At 36.4% G+C, this 18,396-nt stretch overlaps 1 protein-coding gene across 1 annotated transcript in view; it reads right to left on the bottom strand.

Annotated features, from left to right (window-relative positions):
- Window positions 1-163: 163 nt before the first annotated feature.
- ankrd55 (ankyrin repeat domain 55) overlaps window positions 164-18,396 on the bottom strand; it is a 36,636-nt gene continuing 18,403 nt past the window's right edge. Inside the window, exons 7-11 of the mRNA XM_056466167.1 lie at window positions 16,390-16,574; window positions 14,270-14,437; window positions 7,375-8,030; window positions 1,686-1,775; window positions 164-608 (exon numbers count right to left, since the gene is read on the bottom strand). Coding sequence (XP_056322142.1) covers window positions 346-608; window positions 1,686-1,775; window positions 7,375-8,030; window positions 14,270-14,437; window positions 16,390-16,574 — 1,362 coding nt within the window. The 3' untranslated portion in view covers window positions 164-345. The remainder of the gene's footprint in view (window positions 609-1,685; window positions 1,776-7,374; window positions 8,031-14,269; window positions 14,438-16,389; window positions 16,575-18,396) is intronic.

Genomic DNA, 18,396 nt, shown 5'->3' with positions numbered 1-18,396 from the left:
AATAAAATAGTGCTATACAGTAAACTCCCTCTTACATAATAAACCATTAATCAAAAATAAAATGTCTAAAATGAACACCCCACTATCATATTTCAAAGACAATAATAAGCTATTACTGCTTGATTTTTGAACAATATCCTTTATTAATAGTAACAGTAAACAATCCGCATGTTCAAATGTTACAGTTCGACCATGTGCATAACCATAGAAAAAGATCATATCTGTAAAACTGTATGAAAAAATAGCCTGTGTTTGAGACTCTGCAGGTTTATCAAACAGTGATCCGTTGTCATTTAAATGAATCGAAATGAAAAGTCTGAACAGTGTTGAAACGGGGAATCTCCATCAGTCTGTGATTTTGGAGTGGTTCAGGGTTGTGAGGGGAGAAGGGCTGCGTTTTCTCTGAGGAGGAATGGCAGGAAGAACTTGAATGTTTCGTAAAGGTTCTCCTGTGAGGGGAGTCGGGAAGGAGCTGAGCGACTGGCTTTGAGGAACTCCGGCTCGATGCAGTTTAGATGCAAACGGGGGTGGAAGTACAGCCAGACCCACTCCTACAGAGGATTTGGACTTCCTCACTCCTTGGGACACCTGGTCAGGTGGTAAGGAAACTGTGGACGACATTAAAGCAAAAATATCATGGTTCAAAAACATATTTACTGTAAATTACTTTTTTTGTTTATGTGGAAACTCACTATTGCAACAAATAAAATCTTAATTTTGAGAAATTTTTTGAATTGTAAGTTTATATCATATATATATTGTTTATATATAAACATAATATATTTATATTGTTTATATATACATTTTATATACAGTTGAAGTCAGAATTATTAGCCCCTCTTTGAATTTCTTTTCTTTTTTAAATATTTCCCAAATGATGTTTAACAGAGCTAGAATAAAAGCAGTTTTTTTTTTCAAACACATTTTAAAGTCCAAATTATTAGCCCCATTAAGCTATATATTTTTTGATAGTCTACAGAACAAACCATCATTATACAATGACTTGCCTAATTACCTTAACCAGGCTAGTTAACTTAATGAACCTAGTTAAGCTTTTAAATGTCACTTTAAGCTGTATAGAAGGGTCTTGAAAAATATCTAGTAAATTATTATTTACTGTCATCATGGCAAAGATAGATGGCAAAGAATGCTGGGAACTAGAAACCTGGTTCTGCTGCGAAGAATAAAAATTTCAGTTCAAGTAACTTATTTCTTATATAGTATTTTTTTCACAACATAATCATTACTTACTTGCCAACAATAATGACATTTTTAATATTTGTGTAAAATGAACTCAATTATGAAAAAAATTAACTGAATTTAATTTTACTGTTTGGTTTTACAGTGCATCTATAAACTAGCTAACATCTCGTTATTGTGAAAAAAAAGTTATTTGTCATGGTTATGGGCTATATGATGCTGTTTTCCATCTCTAGTTTGATCTAGTTTTCATATGATCTGTTTCCTGTCACTCATCTGTTTCCACATTTACATAAAAAAGGATGTCATTTATGACCTTTAAGTTGATATTTCAGAAAACTGCACGCTTATTGTTTAAAATATTAGGTGTAAACATGATTACAAAATCAACTAGAAATGTCAAATTGTTGTAGCCTTTACTTCATCATGAATTACAACTAGACTTGTGAGGCATGAAAATGTTATCCAGTAAGATGTAAACTTACATCTGTGAGTGCAGTGGTCACGGATGGGAGCAAGACTGTTGCGCGTAAGAGCAGATTCTCGAACTCTCAGAGGTAAAAGATGATTTTGAGCTGCTCAAAAAAGAAACACACATAAAAAAAGAATCAATTTCCTGAATTCAAGTAAAAATTTAAAGGCTAATATACTCTTTTATAACTGGATGTTTCTTCAATTAGGAAATAGATAGAGCATGCTTGAGTACTTGAAATCTTGAAAAACTAAAACTGTGCTCTGTGTTTACAGATCGGCATTTAAAAACATAGTTGCAATTACAGTAATATATGAATAAAAATAAAAGATCACTCAATTGTATATTGTATATATATATACAGTTGAAGTCATAATTATTAGCCCCCCTTCGAATTTTTTCTTCTTTATTAAATATTTCCCAAATGATGTTTAACAGAGCAAGGAAATTTTCACAGTATGTCTGATAATAATTTTTCTGCTGGAGAAAGTCTTATTTCTCGATAGTCTGCAGAACAAACCATCGTTATACAATAAGTTGCCTAATTACCCTAACCTGCCTAATTAACCTAGTTAAGCCTTTAAATGTCACTTTAAGCTATATAGAAGTGTCTTGAAAAATATCTAGTCAAATATTATTTACTGTTATCATCGCAAAGATAAAATAAATCAGTTATTAGAAATGTTATTAAAACTGTTATGTTTAGAAATGTGTTACAGAATGTGTAAACAGAAATTGGGGAAAAAAATAAACAGGGAGGCTAATAATCCAGGGGGGCTAATAATTCTCACTTCAACTGATATATACATATTCATTGATTCATTCATTCATTTTCTTTTCGGCTTAGTCCCTTTATTAATCTGGGGTCGCCACAGCGGAATGAACTGCCAACTTATCCAGCATTTGTTTTATGCAGCGGATGCCCTTCCAGCTGCAACCCATCACTGGGAAACACATACACACTTATTCACACACACATACACTACGGACAATTTAGCCTACTCAATTCACCTGTACCGCATGTCTTTGGACTGTGGGGGAAACCGGAGCACCCGGAGGAAACCCACGCGAACGCAGGGAGAACATGAAAACTCCACACAGAAATGCCAACTGGTTCGACCCAGCCGAGGCTCGAACCAGTGACCTTCTTGCTGTGAGGCGACAGCACTACCTACTGCACCACTGCGTCACCATATATAAATATATAAAATATTATTTTATACTATTTTTTTATGTTATACAGCTAATGTGTTTGATACAAAACTACCATTAAAGCACATATAAAGTGCTTGGATATAATTTTAATAGTTGTACTGTATGTTATTCAGTATTGCACTAAATTGAAACTTAATAATTATAGTCATTATATAAATATATTTTGTTTGTTCACAAAAAATTAGGTATTCGTCCAAGTAGATTACAATCAAAGTACAAAAACTATAAAAATACATTAGTATAAGGAGTAATCTTTTTACAGTTGTCATAAAATGGAAGTAAAGACTATGACTATCATGACAGATTGAAGTGGTTTCTGAAATGAGAAAAAAACTTTTTGATTTTTTCTTTAGCATGATTTCATTCTTTAGAAACAAATCGGTCCTTGAAATTGACCACTGCTAAAATTTGAGTATCAGTTTGCACTCAGTTGTGGAGGATTAATGTCCACCCGAATCACCCTCTGTGGCAGAATGTTTTCAGATGCCCGATGATGAAGAGGACGAGGAGCTTAATTTTACAGATGGAATCATACCATATTCCTTCGAACCACTGCTACCTGCGAAGGCATGGCAGAAACAAAACAGCTGCACTCTAAAGGACTAATTGTCCCACCCTAAAGAACTTGTAGTCCCTCTCTATATGACTAATAATCCCACCCTGAAAGACTGATAGCTCTGCCTAAAAGGACTGATGGATCTACCTTAAATTACTGATAGCTCCGCCTTAAAATGATTGGTAGCTCCGCCTTAAATGACTGATAGCTCCACCTTAAAGTACTAATAGCTCCGCCTTTAAAGATTAGTGGTTCCGCCTTAAAGAATTGATAGCTCCACCTTAAATTGACTGGTAGGTCTGACTTAAATTACTGGTAGCTTAACCTTACAGAACTGATAGCTCCGCCTTAAATTGACTAGTAGCTCTGACTTAAATTACTGGTAGCTTCACCTTACAGAACTGATAGCTCCGCCTTAAATGACTGGTAGCTCTGACTTAAAGGACTGAAAGCTCCACCCTAAAGAACTGATAGCTACGCCTTAAATGACTGGTAGCTCTGCCTTAAAGGACTGAAAGCTCCACCCAAAAGAACTGATAGCTCCGCCTTAAAGAACTGATAGCTCTGCTTTAAATTACTGATAGCTCCGCCCTAAAGGACTGATAGCTCTGCCTTAAATTACTGATAGCTCCGCCCTAAAGGACTGATAGCTCTGCCTTAAATTACTTATAGCTCCGCCCTATAAAGGACTGATATCTTTGCCCTAAATGGCTGGTAGCACTGCATTAAAAGACTGATATCTCTGTCTTAAATGATTGGTAGCCCCACCTTAAAGGGCTGATATCTCTGCCTTAAATGACTAGTAGCTCCGCCTTAAAGGACTTATAGCTCCACCCAAAAGGATTGATCGCTTCGCCATGAAGGCATTCCATGTGACCTGAATTGAAGAAAAGTCGTTTTGAGGGCGGGAGAAGGGTTAAGGTATTTGATTAAAGAATATAAGTGCAAATTAATTTGTACAAAATAATTAAGTCTGTGCATACATCGTTTATATACTATTATATACATATAAAAATACGGAGAGTCAATTTTGATTTCATGCTGACTTTTAAGGGCCCTATCATACACCCAGCGCAATAAGGCGCAAGACGTGTTTGCCGCGACATGTTGCTATTTTCAGACCAATGCAACCTTAATATTCCTGTTTTCCACCTCGTTGTTTAAATAGCAAATCCATTTACGCCACTTTGTGGACTCGTGTGTTTCAGTCAAGAAAAGAGGTGTGTTAAGGCACATTGTTGGCGCATTGTTATTTTGAGGAACTAAAATAGACTGAGCAATAAACCAGTTGAAAGCAGGTCTAAAGTCCAGTGCAGAGCGTGTTAGTTGTGTGCTTCGCTTACACACTGCTTAAAACACGCAGGATGTAGAGCAATCATAATATCTTTACAAACGAAAAAGAATTAAAGGATTAAAATATTACAAAAATTATTACTTTCTACATAAAAAAACATGGCCTTCATGCCTTCTTCACCTCTGGGACTTTTTTAAGTTTATTCACGACAATTTGCTTTTGTATGGTGTTATTATTATTATTATTAGTATTATTTATTAGCTTAGATTTGCCCACCTGTAAGGTTTTGGACCATATGGGGCATAGGATGTGTGTTTGGATATAACTCAGTTGTTTGACCACACTTCGTTATTATTGTTCATTTATTCGTTTGCTGGAAATTAGAACTGAATTTAGAAATAGTTTTGAAACAAATCTTTGCGCTTAACAAACTAAATTAATAACTGAGGCTTATGGATGTCTGTGAGTACAACACAGTTTTCTCATCCACGAAAGAGAGAAAGTAAAAGTAAAGGCCGATTGTAGGATGCTCATTCTTTACCCTCGCGCTGCAGATGCTCTGTTTAACTGTTCTCTCGCTAGTGAAGCATTCAGCTTTTCCACTTACAAAGTCCGCCACGTAAATAGCAAATGCGCCATGGCGCGACGCAACTGACCCTTAAAGGGAATGGGAGATAAGATTCTGATTGTTTTATTCTAGAAGACAATATTAGAAGACATGGAATCAGCTTTCACTGCTATGCAGATGATACTCAGTTATATATTTCAACTAAACCTGACGAGATGTCTAAACGGTCTAAGCTAACTGAGTGTATTAAAGATGTTAAAGACTGGATGACCAACAATTATCTTCTCTTAAACAAAACAGAATTATTACTTATTGGGCCTAAATCCTGTACACAGCATATCTCACAACTCGACCTACAATTAGAGGGATACAAAGTTAGCGTTAGCTCTACTATACAAGATCTGGGTGTCATATTAGACAGCAATTTAACTTTTAAAAATCATATATCCCATGTCACAAAAACTGCTTTCTTTCATCTGAGAAATATTGCTAAGTTACGAAGTATGCCATCTCAGATGCAGAAAAGCTAGTCCATGCTTTAATGACTTCTAGGCTGGACTACTGTAATGCACTGTTTGCTGGCTGCCCAGCATCCTCTATTAACAAACTTCAATTAGTACAAAATGCAGCTGCCAGAGTTCTTACCAGGTCTAGAAAATTTGATCACATCACCCCAATTTTATCCTCCTTACACTGGCTGCCTGTTAAGTTTCGTATTTAATTTAAAATATTGCTTCTTACCTACAAAGCTTTAAATAATCTAGCTCCTGTTTATCTAACCAACCGTCTGTCTCGCTACAATCCAACTTGCTCTTTAAGATCTCAAAACTCAGGGCTTCTGGTAGTACCTAGAATAGCAAAGTCGAGTAAAGGAGGTCGAGCCTTCTCATTTATAGCTCCTAAGCTCTGGAATAGCCTTCCTGATAACGTCCGAGGCTCAGACACACTCTCCCAATTCAAAACTAGATTAAAGACCTATCTGTTTAGTAAAGCATACACTCAGTGCACCACTTAGCGGGTTTCCACACAGGTTTCTGCATCTTGTTTATATACACTATGAACAGCAGCTACGCTAATTATTCTCTTTATTCTCCATTTCCACCTGGGGATACTCTTCCCGAGGCCCTCAGACTATGCAGTCACTGATTCGATCCAAGACCAACGACGAGATGATCCCAAGGTTTCCATATCCTGGACCAGGCTGTATCCTGAGCAGCTACTGTGGTGGTCATGGAGGAGTGGAGAACATGAGACTGATTCCTGTGACGCTTCAGGGACAGACGAGTCTTCGCTGAGGCCAGCTTTCAGCCTCCGCCACTGAGACTGAAGCTCTGCACAAGACGTTTAGCCAGCGGAGAAATTAAAATGGTCGTGCCCAACTGAGTCTGGTTTCTCTCAAGGTTTTTTTTTTCTTCACTTTCGCCATTTAGTGAAGTTTTTTTTCCCTCTCCGCTGTCGCCACTGGCTTGCATGGTTTGGGATCTTTAGAGCTGCGCATCGTTAGATTTGCTCTTCAGTGTTTGGACTCTCAGTAGTGAGTTTAAACCACACTGAACTGAGATAAACTGAACTGAATTCAAACACTAAAAACTGAACTATTATGTTCCAATTTACTACGACCTTTTATGTGAAGCTGCTTTGACAAAATCTACATTGTAAAAGCGCTATACAAATAAAGGTGAATTGGACTGAATTCTCAAAACACACCCAGAACTCATTAAGAGAATAAGCTCAACCCTGTTAGACCATTCGCCGCGGCGCAGAGTATATTTATTCGTCCTTAAAATAGCAAAAGTGGATTCGAACACGGCCTTAATGCTTTTGCGCCCTGCTCTTTAGACTTTGCGCCTAGATCGTTAAAACAGAGCCCTTAATGTCTATTTAAGAGGTAAGGCATGTACAGATAAATACATAATAAATTATAAATTGATTGATAAATTGATTTAATAATAAAAAACTAATAATTAATTGATTAATTGTATATACAATTAAAAAATGATTGCTAAAATAAATTTAAAAAGTTACAAATGTTAGCTCAAATGAAAAATCTACCAACCCAAACCTCTTACCTTGGTCGTTTCTCTGTATGTATGGTGTTTGATTGGAGCATAACACGTCTAAAGGGCTTGAAGATGCGTGCAGCAGCTTGTCGAGCAGTCGTTCAGATGGAGTTGAGATCCATGCTTTGTGAGTCAATATGTGACTGGACTCAGTCTTCCATCCATGCCCAACAGCTTTCTGCTCTTTACTTTTACCATCAAACAAGTCGTGCTCGCTCTTGCTCTTCTGCGACCTATGCGCTAAATGTCCGACCACGTGACCTCCACTGGTTCTGTGGGCCAGAGAGTTTACCAGCAAGGATTTTCCCAGAGTAATTGGTGGAAGACTCTGTGTGCGGATGGGTGGGAGAATGGGGAAGTCCTTGCAGGATGTGTCTTCAACTAGGTGCACTTTCTCAGAGTCGTTGGTTCTTTTTCTGGCAGTAGAGCTGTTTTCGCTCTCATCTCTGGAGAACGGTTCTGCCACACAGTCGAACATGGTAATGATGTCGTCCACTTCAGACGTCTCTTCTTTGAGCTGACATTCTTGACTCGAGTCTGTCTGCTGACAAGGATGCAGATCTTTTTTCTTCTTGCTGAAGATGTGGTTTAGCATGCGAAACTTACCCTCCTTGCGTATTGAAGGGTCACTGTTTTGACCATGAAGTGGCCTGCTGGATTCAGACCTGTGGACAAAATTATCTAAATGAATCTAAATCACACCTGCAAAGTGCTACAAATGTCATGACAGAAAATTACCTTAAAATAAAAGCAAAAATGTGTACAGCAATATATTATTAAATTGAAAATGAAGTGTTTAAAATGGCACTATGACTTTTAAGGGAAACTGGGAATGTCAACACATCTAAGTAAGTAAGTAAGTAATGTTTATTTATATAAGGCATTTATCATGTATGGCCATACACCCAAAACACTTTGCAATCATGAGGGGGTCTCCCCACTCCACCACCAGTGTGCAGCATACACTTGGATTAGCAGCCACAGGAAAATGGCGCCAGTGCTCTCACAACACACTAGCTTGGGGGAGTGAAGAGACATTGATAGAGCCAATTTGGTGGATAGGGATGATTGGGAAGCCATGATGGGTAAGGGCCGATAAAGGGAATTTAGCCAGGACACCGGGGTTACACCCCTACTCTTTAATGCTGCGTTCACACCAGACGCGGAAGAAGCATCAAGCACGAGTGATTTACATGTTTAGTCAATGTAAAGATGCAAATAGACATCCTGCAGCGCAATACACGTGAATGAGGCGGCGCGAGTTGAGCGTTTTGCACGAATCGTTTGAGTTCGAAAATCTGAACTCCAGCTGACATTCGCGCCACGTTAACCAATCAGGAGCTTGCTCTTGTGATGGCGTGATTATGATGCCTGTTGTTGCGCATGCGCTCCTGTTTACTTCTGCGAAGCAACCGTGCCAGGAAACTCAACTGGTGTGATCGGTTCTAATTATCGAAATAATTCTTTATTTTTGCTGTGGTCAGAGATAAATTTGTTAAATCCTTAATTTGAGCCCTAAAAAGTCATGTGAAATAAAAACTAATTGCAGTGCGACACTATAAAACCACAACCCTTTTGCTCATGCACATGGAGCAGGGTCATACACAACACACAAAAAAGTGAAACGCATGTGGACATACTGTAACACAAAATCTAAAACATTTTAGCATGTCAAAGTTAAATTTAAGCATATAAAATATATTTACCCAACAACAAAATTGTGGCTAGTGAAAATGGTGAGTGGCTAGTAATGTTGGAAATCTACTAGCTAGATTTTTTCAACACATTTCTAAACAGTTTTAATAACTCATTAATAACTCTAATAACTGATTTATTTTATCTTTGCCATGATGACAGTAAATAATATTTTACTGGACATTTTCCAGATACTTCTATACAGCTTAAAGTGACATTTAAAGACTTAACTAGGTTAATTAACCAAGTTATTGTATAACAATGGTTTGTTCTGTAGACAGTGCTTAAAGGTGCTAATAATTTTTACATTAAAATGGTTCATAAAAAATTAAAAACGGCTTTTATTCTAGCCAAAGTAAAACAAATAAGACTTTCTCCAGAAGAAAAATTATTATCAGACATACTGTGAAAATTTAAAAAAGGAAATATGTGGAAATAAAATTCAAAGGGGGGCTAATAATTCTGACATCAACTGCATATATATATATATATATATATATATATATATATATATATATATATATATATATATATATATAATAGGTGGGCATAGATTATTTTTTTAAATCTAGATTAATCTAGATTAATTTTGAAATTAATCTAGATTAATCTAGATTAAAATGGCTCATTCGAATTCTGAATATGTGTACTACCCAAATAATAAGTCTTTGAGAACGGGTTTCTCGAGCCAGGTGACGCATTAGACCAGGGGCTCATCTCCTATTTCCAAAATGCATCACAAACTGCTTGAGAAACTGCTCTACTATGATAATTGGTGATAAAAATAAATTATGTTCAATAAGATGTACTTGTGTTTACTAACTGTTTATTCAGTTAAACATGAATTATGAACTGTAGGCCTACATAAGTTTTCATAAATGCTTTTGATGTACGTACATACAGAAAATGCTGCTTCTCAATGCCAAGTTCACAGAGCCCTGACGGTGTCAAACATTGCATGTTTACATGGGCAACAATACTTTAATACGATTTTAATATGATTAAAACAATACACTGATTAAGAGTCTACCATGTAAACAGAGAATTTTGATTACCTTAATGCGACTAAAGTCATAACTGAACTAATCAGAAATGGAATTAAGACATGTGGAGTATGCATATATTAGTGGCATTACTGAAGTAAACACTGCAATCAAACTATTATCGTCATGTAGGACTTTTCGCCATATTTTCCGCCAAGATCCAAGACACAGGCGGCTGTCAGTAAAGGACCGCACACAAAACACACACACACACACAAACAAGCGCGCGCGCACACACACACCGCGAAATGTGGAAGTTTTTTTTTCTTTACGTTTGGCGAGCGTTATTACATTCCATAACACTCTCACAAGTCCTTACCCCTTATTTGCGTCTCATACCCCAGTTTGTCACGACGGCATGACTGAAATATTCATGAGTTAAAGTGAAACTGCCGATTCTGCAGCTAAAGTCAGGCTGGTTTTGATTCAGAAGGGCACTTTGTATGTCAGACGGCTCACCGGTCAGGTATACATCCGCGCTAAACTATCAAGGTGAAAGTCATCATTGTTTGCCTAGAATAGACCCAGCTCCCAACCCAACTTTGAGAATAGATTAATGGCGATATTTTTTTTAGCGCGCGATAAGAGTCTCGCGTTAACGCAGCCATTAATGTGTATATATATATATTAGAGGTGTGAACCTACACTGGTCTCACGGTTCAGTTCGGTTATGATTATCATGCCATCGATTCGGTTCAATTCGATATCTCGGTGCATCACGGTGCAATGACGATGATTCCATACAGTTTTATATTTTACTTTACAGCACAGCAATTTTTGTATTAAAATGTGTAAATATATTTATACTATTTGTAATACAATTTTGTCATTTAATACAAACAGTCAGATATAAACTGTACTTTTTAGCAACATGAGCATTTATAGCAAATAAACACATATAAATATCCCGCTCGTTTTCTGAGTCCTGTCTAGCAACAAGTTCTTTCTTACACTCCTTTGATTGATCACGCGATCAACTGAAAGAGCTGCGATTGGCTCTACGTGCTTGCGCTCTTCACAGATGAGTAAAGCCTGGTTTAAACACTGAATACCGGCAGCAGTGATCACAGCTGATCCATGATAGACGTGGTGGAGAAAACTGCAGACACGTGCTCGTCCGCGTCTGCATCGTGGTGCACCGAAGAAACAATTAATTTTGACACCCCTAATTTATATATATATATATATATAGATAGATAGATAGATAGATAGATAGATAGATAGATAGATAGATAGATAGATAGATAGATAGATAGATAGATAGATAGATAGATAGATAGATAGATAGATAGATAGATAGATAGATAGATAGATAGATAGATAGATAGATAGATAGATAGATAGATAGATAGATAGATAGATATATTCTACTAAACCTGTTTTTACAATATGTCTCATTAAGTCTCAGTTGTACTTTTTCCGGAATGCATCTCTGTAACCTGAAGCTGTAAATGGGTGTACAACAGGAGTAGGCAAGATTAGAGATTTAGGGATACACAGAATTATCCTTTGCAGTGGATTTTGTAACTTTTTCAGATTTGTTTTCATGCTCAAGCAGTAACATTACACGCTAAAGGAATATTTTATCCTAAAATGGACATTGGTTGTCTGCAACATAAGTTGGCTAGTCTAACTATTACTGTATGCCAAACCATAAATTGGATGCTTCACATAAACTGCTGCAAAGTAGGGGTGTCATGGTAAAGGTGTTGTTTTCAAAAAGCATTTAAAGCAATTCATGCAAATTGTGATACAGGCCCGTTTGCCAAATTACAGATAAATATAAATGAATTTATATACACAGGTTGGCATGCTATATTTTCTTCCTCTGAGACTGGGATTTGGTGTAAAGATACATGTAGATACTACTCTATAGATACATACACTACTATAAAGATTCATGTTACAAATTATAATTGCCTGATGAAAGAGTTGCAGAGTTCACGTTCTGTCATTTCATAACTGGTTGTGTGCTTTCTTTTCAGATATTCTGAGCTGGCAGACAAGTGTGAGTACAGTATTTGGCTGGTTGTCTCAAAGAGGTTCCCGGAGGTTGTTAAGGTGCATACATCTTTCAATGCTTGTCCTTCATATAACTGAACTGCAATGCAATGAAGGTCCCAAAGAGTTTTAAACTGCTTTGCTGGTTATGGGTGGTTGGCACTATTTGATGAAGGGGGCCCATTTATAATGTGGACTCAACACAGTAAGCTCAAATACATCACCTCAGCCAGAATACTAAATTCAAGGCAGGCCCAATGGACCAACTTTTTGGGAACTCACTGGGGTGTTTTCTTTCCAACTTAATCTTTGAGTCTAGTTTAGTCCACTGAAATTCAAGTCCAGTTTGACTAATGTTTTGTCTTGTTTAGTGCTCCTCCATGCCCTCCCCGGGTAAAATGTGGGGCGTGGGAGGTATAATGACCAATCTGTCCCCCAACTCCTAACAGGTGACAAGCATCAGTAATATAGAAGATAAATCAGGGCTTCCGCTATTTACAATAGCCAAGCGGTCTGCAGCCAGCCCTACCAATCTTTAAATATTGCTGCTTCACAATTTGCACAATAATAGTCTACCGGTCACTATTACTTTGTACCTACTATACTACAAACTGATCTGTTGTCAGTTGTTGTCATATCTAATTGACCCTTCATAGGCAGTTTGATTGACAGGCGATTCTGAGCCCCAGTCACTGTGCATCCAAGCAGAGCAGACTAAACAGGTGCACTATCTGACTTGTCCTTGATTCCAGTTGTAAGAGCAACAAATAATAACTTGACTACTAATTGATTATTTGGGATTTTTTTTTGATGAATCATCACAAATACTGCAAAAGACCTATTGGAACCCGCATGGACCCAAGATTCTCAAAGAAATCAGTCAAGTTTGATGAAGGAAAAATCATGGTTTAAGGTTACATTTAGTATGGGGTGTTTGGGAGATCTGCAGAATGGATGGCAACATCAACAGCCTGCATGAGGTATCAAGACATTTGTGCTATCCATTACATTACAAACCACAGGAGAGTGTGAATTCTTCAGCAGGATAGCGCTCCTTCTCATACTTTAGCCTCCACATCAAAGTTCCTGTAAGCAAAGAAGGTCAAGGTGCACCAGGAATGGTCGGCCCAGTCACCAGAAATGAACATTATTGAGCATTTCTGGGGTAAGATAAAGGATGAGGCATTGAAGATAAATACAAAGAATCTTGATGAACTCCTGCAAGAACGCTTTCTTTGCCAATCCAGATGACTATTAATAAGTTATTTGAATCACTGCAGAGATGTGTGGATGCAGTCCTCCAAGCTTTTGAGAGTCACTTACAATATTAATTATTTTTCTACTGCACCATGACTTTATATTCTATACTGTACATTACTTCTGTTAAGTGACAAGACTTTTGTCATAACAATGTCAGACCTTACTGGCCTAATTAAATGATTACAAATCAAGGCATGATCATATTTTATTTTGGTAAAATAAGCATAATCTAGTGGCCTTTATCTTTCATATAAGCCACTTCTGATACCAAATGATCAACTAGTCAAGTTATTATTTGTTGCTCCTAAAACCAGGATAGGTGACAAGACTTTTGTCAGGTAGTGTATTGTAGAGTAAGCCAACAGCTACCCAGAAAGGCTGGGCACATATTTCATCTTTTTTCTGAAACCTAAAGAAGTGAATGAAATTGATACATTTGTGTGGATGCTGTCTTCAAAATCTGTCAATGAACAGTGCTGTCACTACACCTACAGTAAATTGATGACTCAAAACACAAGCAATCCACACAGAAATGCCAACTGGCCCAGCCGAGACTCAAACCAGCAACCTTCTTGCTGTGAGGTGTCAGTGCTAACCACTGAACCACCGTGTCATCTTAAACAAGTATTTGTTTCACTTTTATTTTTGATCTGTCATGTTAATATATGCTTGTAATTTATTATATTTTATGTAGATACACTGCATAGAAAAATACTTCTAAATGAATGAAATCTTTCCAAACAGAGCTATTCAAATCATCTGATAAAATAATATTTATATCACAACATATATTGCAGCAAAACTAAATATCGCAACGTCAGATTCTTCCAATATCATGCAGCCCTTCAGCTAACGCATGCATTTATTTGAGAATTTTAAGAAAAATAAAGCAAGAAAACGCAAACCTGTTTTCAGTGGAGAGCAGTTTGATGCAGGCCGTATGTCCGCAGTACATGGCGTATGTGAGTGGCGTATTCTCGTTGATATCTCGAGGGCTGGGTTCCACTCCCAGCTCCAACAATACCTGCACACAGTCATCTTTACCAGCTGCAGCGGCCCAGTGAAGAGGGGTCCTGACAGGAAAACACACATTGCGTAAAATAAAAATAAAAAAACTGGAAGTGTTGGGCTCATGAATAAGAATATTACATCATTACAGTAAACAGGACTGTTTTAAAGGTGCCATAGAATGGAAATCGGTATATAATTAGAAATAACTGAATAATCCGCTTGTTAAGTGTGATGTTACGTGAAGCGGCTTCCGGGTCCAAGCGCTATATCAAACTGTAAATGGAGGCTCAACAAATGGTAATACCAGACATTTATAAAGCAATGTAATACTTTTGAAAATCACGATCGCGATATATATTGGTGATGAAAATAAATTATGTTCAATAAGATGTACTTGTGTTTACTAACTGTTTATTCTGTTAAACATGAATTTTGAACTGTAGGCCTACATAAGCTTAAAACAGCTATTTTTGATCACCTTAATCTGACTAAAGTCATAACTGAACTAAACAGAAATGGAATTAAGACATGGAGTATGCATATATTACTGGCATTATTGAAGTAAACACCGCAATCAAACTATTACGTCATGTAGGACTTTTAGGCATATTTGCCGACAAGATCCACACACGCGGCAGTGTCAGTAAAGGACTGCACACACACACACACACATCGTGAAATGCAGAGTTTTTTTCTTTCCATTTGGCGTGCGTTATTAAATTCCATAACACTCTCACCAGTCCTTACTCCTTATCTAATATCCCAGTTTGTCACAGGGGCATGAATGAAATATTCATGAGTGAAGGTGAAACTGCTGAACTGCAGTTAAAGTCACCCAAAATTACAGGAAACATTTACATAAAAGCACTTCACGTAAATACCTTAATTATATTATTGTCTATTAAGGCAAATAACTAGATTACAGATGTCCATGTAAACGTAGTCAGTAGTGTCTTCGAAGTAAGTAAAAGATCCAGAAGGGCATCCTGCTGATTTGATTCAGCAGTAAAGGATTCAAGTAGCGGGTTGGACCCAGAAACAGTACTCCATATGTCACGACTTGACAGGTGGATAGGAGTTCAGTACATGAAAATGGCATACCATGAGATACCTCAAACTCCATTGTTTACTCCTTCTTATATGAGAAAAGAGTTTAGAAAAATATGCAAGTCAGAGCATAACACAGACTATTACATAACACTTGGGATCAATAACATGCATGCCCCAAGCAGCATCTGATTGGCCTGAACAATTTCTAGAGAGATTACAAAAAAAATGTTTTTACCCTTGTTTTCCAAGTTTAACATAGCTTATTAGATTTCCTATAAAAGTGGAACTCTTATTTTGAAAAGAGACAGACAGGGCTGGACAGGACCTTGGTTTATTTGGTAAATTACAGGTAGCTCTACTAGCTAATATGACTTTCTGACTTCGGTTAGAATGATTGTCATTTTTGACAGGGGATCTACTCTATTTGTAAAGCAGACAGTCGTGTAGGGCCACAGAGTGTTCACAGCATGTCAGAAGGCAAAATGCAGGAAAAAACAGATCATAATTTTATCTTTTGCTGATTGAATGCACATTTTATTGTGAAATTTGCTATGTATGTCTGTAATTAGCCACCAAACACATGTACTGCTGAGTATAAGAGTCTAATGCATATTTATGCATCGTGTCATATCACTCTGCTCTTACTGTCATTTTTCTTGAGTGAATGGATGCCAATAAACATCAAAAACTCATCTTTTTATGCATAGGGTGATATTAATTACTGCCTGTGTTTTCATATTCGTTAAAACCACAAAATACAACCCTAAGCACAACAATATTTCTACATCTACAGCTTAGATTTTATCCACAACACAACATAGGCACAAACTAAGTTTTTCTGGTGCCTTGAAGAAATCTCACTCACTCCCACCTGAAATAAACATCTTTACCACTTCAGTTGAAAATATTTCAACTCAATTTGTTAATATATTTTAATAAAATATTACAAGACATGTTACTGTACCTTTCATCCACATCTAAGGCTTGCAAGTTGGTCTCAGGAATGCGAGATAGTTCATAGATAATGTCACTAAAACCAGCAGCGGCAGCGATGTGAACGCAGGTCTTCCCGTTCTCGTCATCGTAATTGATCACGGAGGAACCCAGATTATGCTCAAGAATGAGGGAACACATCAGCCGGCTGCCACTCTGACAAACAGTTAAAAACAATGAAACATAAATTAATAACCGACCTGTAGTGTAAATAAAAAAAAATAAACAAACATTATTCACAATAAATGATGAATGCCTTTATCACTACAAAGCAAAAAGTCCCTTTACTGTATCATTAGCATCTACAGTTGAAGTCAGAATTATTAGCCCCCTTTGTAATTTTTTTCTTTTTAAAATATTTCCCAAATGATGTTTAACAGAGCAAGGAAATTTCCACAGTATGTCTGATAATATTTTTGCTTCTGGAGAAAGTCTTACTTGTTTTATTTTGGCTAGAATAAAAGCAGTTTTAAATTTTTTAAAAGCATTTTAAGGTCAAAATTATTAGCCCCTTTAAGCTATATATTTTTTTTAATAGTCTACAGAACAAACCATCGTTACAATAACTTGCCTAATTTCCCTAAGCTGCCTAATTAACCTAGTTAAGCCTTTAAATGTCACTTTAAGCTGTATAGAAGTGTCTTGAAAAATATCTAGTCAAATATTATTTACTGTCATCATAGCAAAGATAAAATAAATCAGTTATTAGAAATGAGTTATTAAAACTATTATGTTTGGAAATGTGTTGGAAAAAAATCTTCTCTCCGTTCATACTTCAATTGTATACATTACATCAACGAGAAAACAGCTGTTAATAAAACCATTCCAGTCAAGTCACACTATGTTTATTCATATAAAACTTTATATAGTAGCTTGTGTTAAACTAAAGTAATAATATTAAAGCAAGTAGTTTTACAGTTTTAACCCTTATGTACACACTGGGGTGATTCTGAGTCTTAATTTGGCCATAACCTTTTCTGTGTTTCAGCTAGCAGAACGATTTTTGGTTACAAATCTTATTTTGAGAAAATGATTTGAATAAAAAAAACAATACACTCTGAGCAATTTTACTACCCTTTTTTATGTTTTGGATGAAAACATCCATGGAATTAAACTGCTGTAAATTTTTCTTTGATACTTACTCTACAATTTTCAACATTTCTCTTTAACCATGCCTTTTAATTGCTATTTGTGGTGTAACGGCTTTGTTGGATAACCTAAGAATGCTAATGTTCTAGCCTTTGCATCACTGATAGCTCAGAGATGGATTTTATTACACTAGATGTCTTCTAAACCTTCTCCCACTGTCTCATGGTTAGAAGATTTGATGTCTTTTCTATATATTGAAAAAATTGAGTTTTCATTAAGAGGTTCCACTGAAAATTTTTATAAAAACTGACATCCTCTAATTAATTTTTTTTCCAGGAAAACAACACATCTCTTCGCTGATTTCTAAAATATTTTTTTTGTTTTCAAGAAAGATCCGTCCTTTTTATTAATGTGTGCATGTGTTATTTATATTTTATGGATATTTATTCAGTTGCTTTGACAATTCTTGTAAGTGCTAATGTTGCTGAGTGTGTGTGTGTGTTTGTATGTGTAATTCTCCTCCTTGGGGGTGGGATGGGGGACTGGGTTTTTTTCAAATGTTCTTGTTTATCCTTAGTTATTGTTAATAAAAAGTGTAAATTATTGATATTGTGGTATGTTTTTGTAGACTCCACAAAAAAAACTGCTGTAAAAATGCATCAGATAATTTTTTTTTTGCAATTTTATTTGCATAAATCTGTTAATCAACCTTAGTCCTGATCAAAACTACTAAATTGCTTAGAAAAATACAGAATTTTAACTCTTTAATTGCCAAATTCATAAATGATGTCACTGATTTGCTGAAAAAAACCAAAAAAACCAAGCGGCAACCTCCCGCTCTCTCTCGGGAGGCCAATACGGAAGTAACTGAAACTGCAATTCATCAAAA

This window comes from Danio aesculapii, chromosome 10 (genome assembly GCF_903798145.1).
Source record: "Danio aesculapii chromosome 10, fDanAes4.1, whole genome shotgun sequence".
Taxonomy (NCBI): Eukaryota; Metazoa; Chordata; class Actinopteri; order Cypriniformes; family Danionidae; genus Danio; species Danio aesculapii.
The sequence above is the reverse complement of the archived record's forward strand: the minus strand, read 5'-3'. Positions and strand labels throughout refer to the sequence as shown.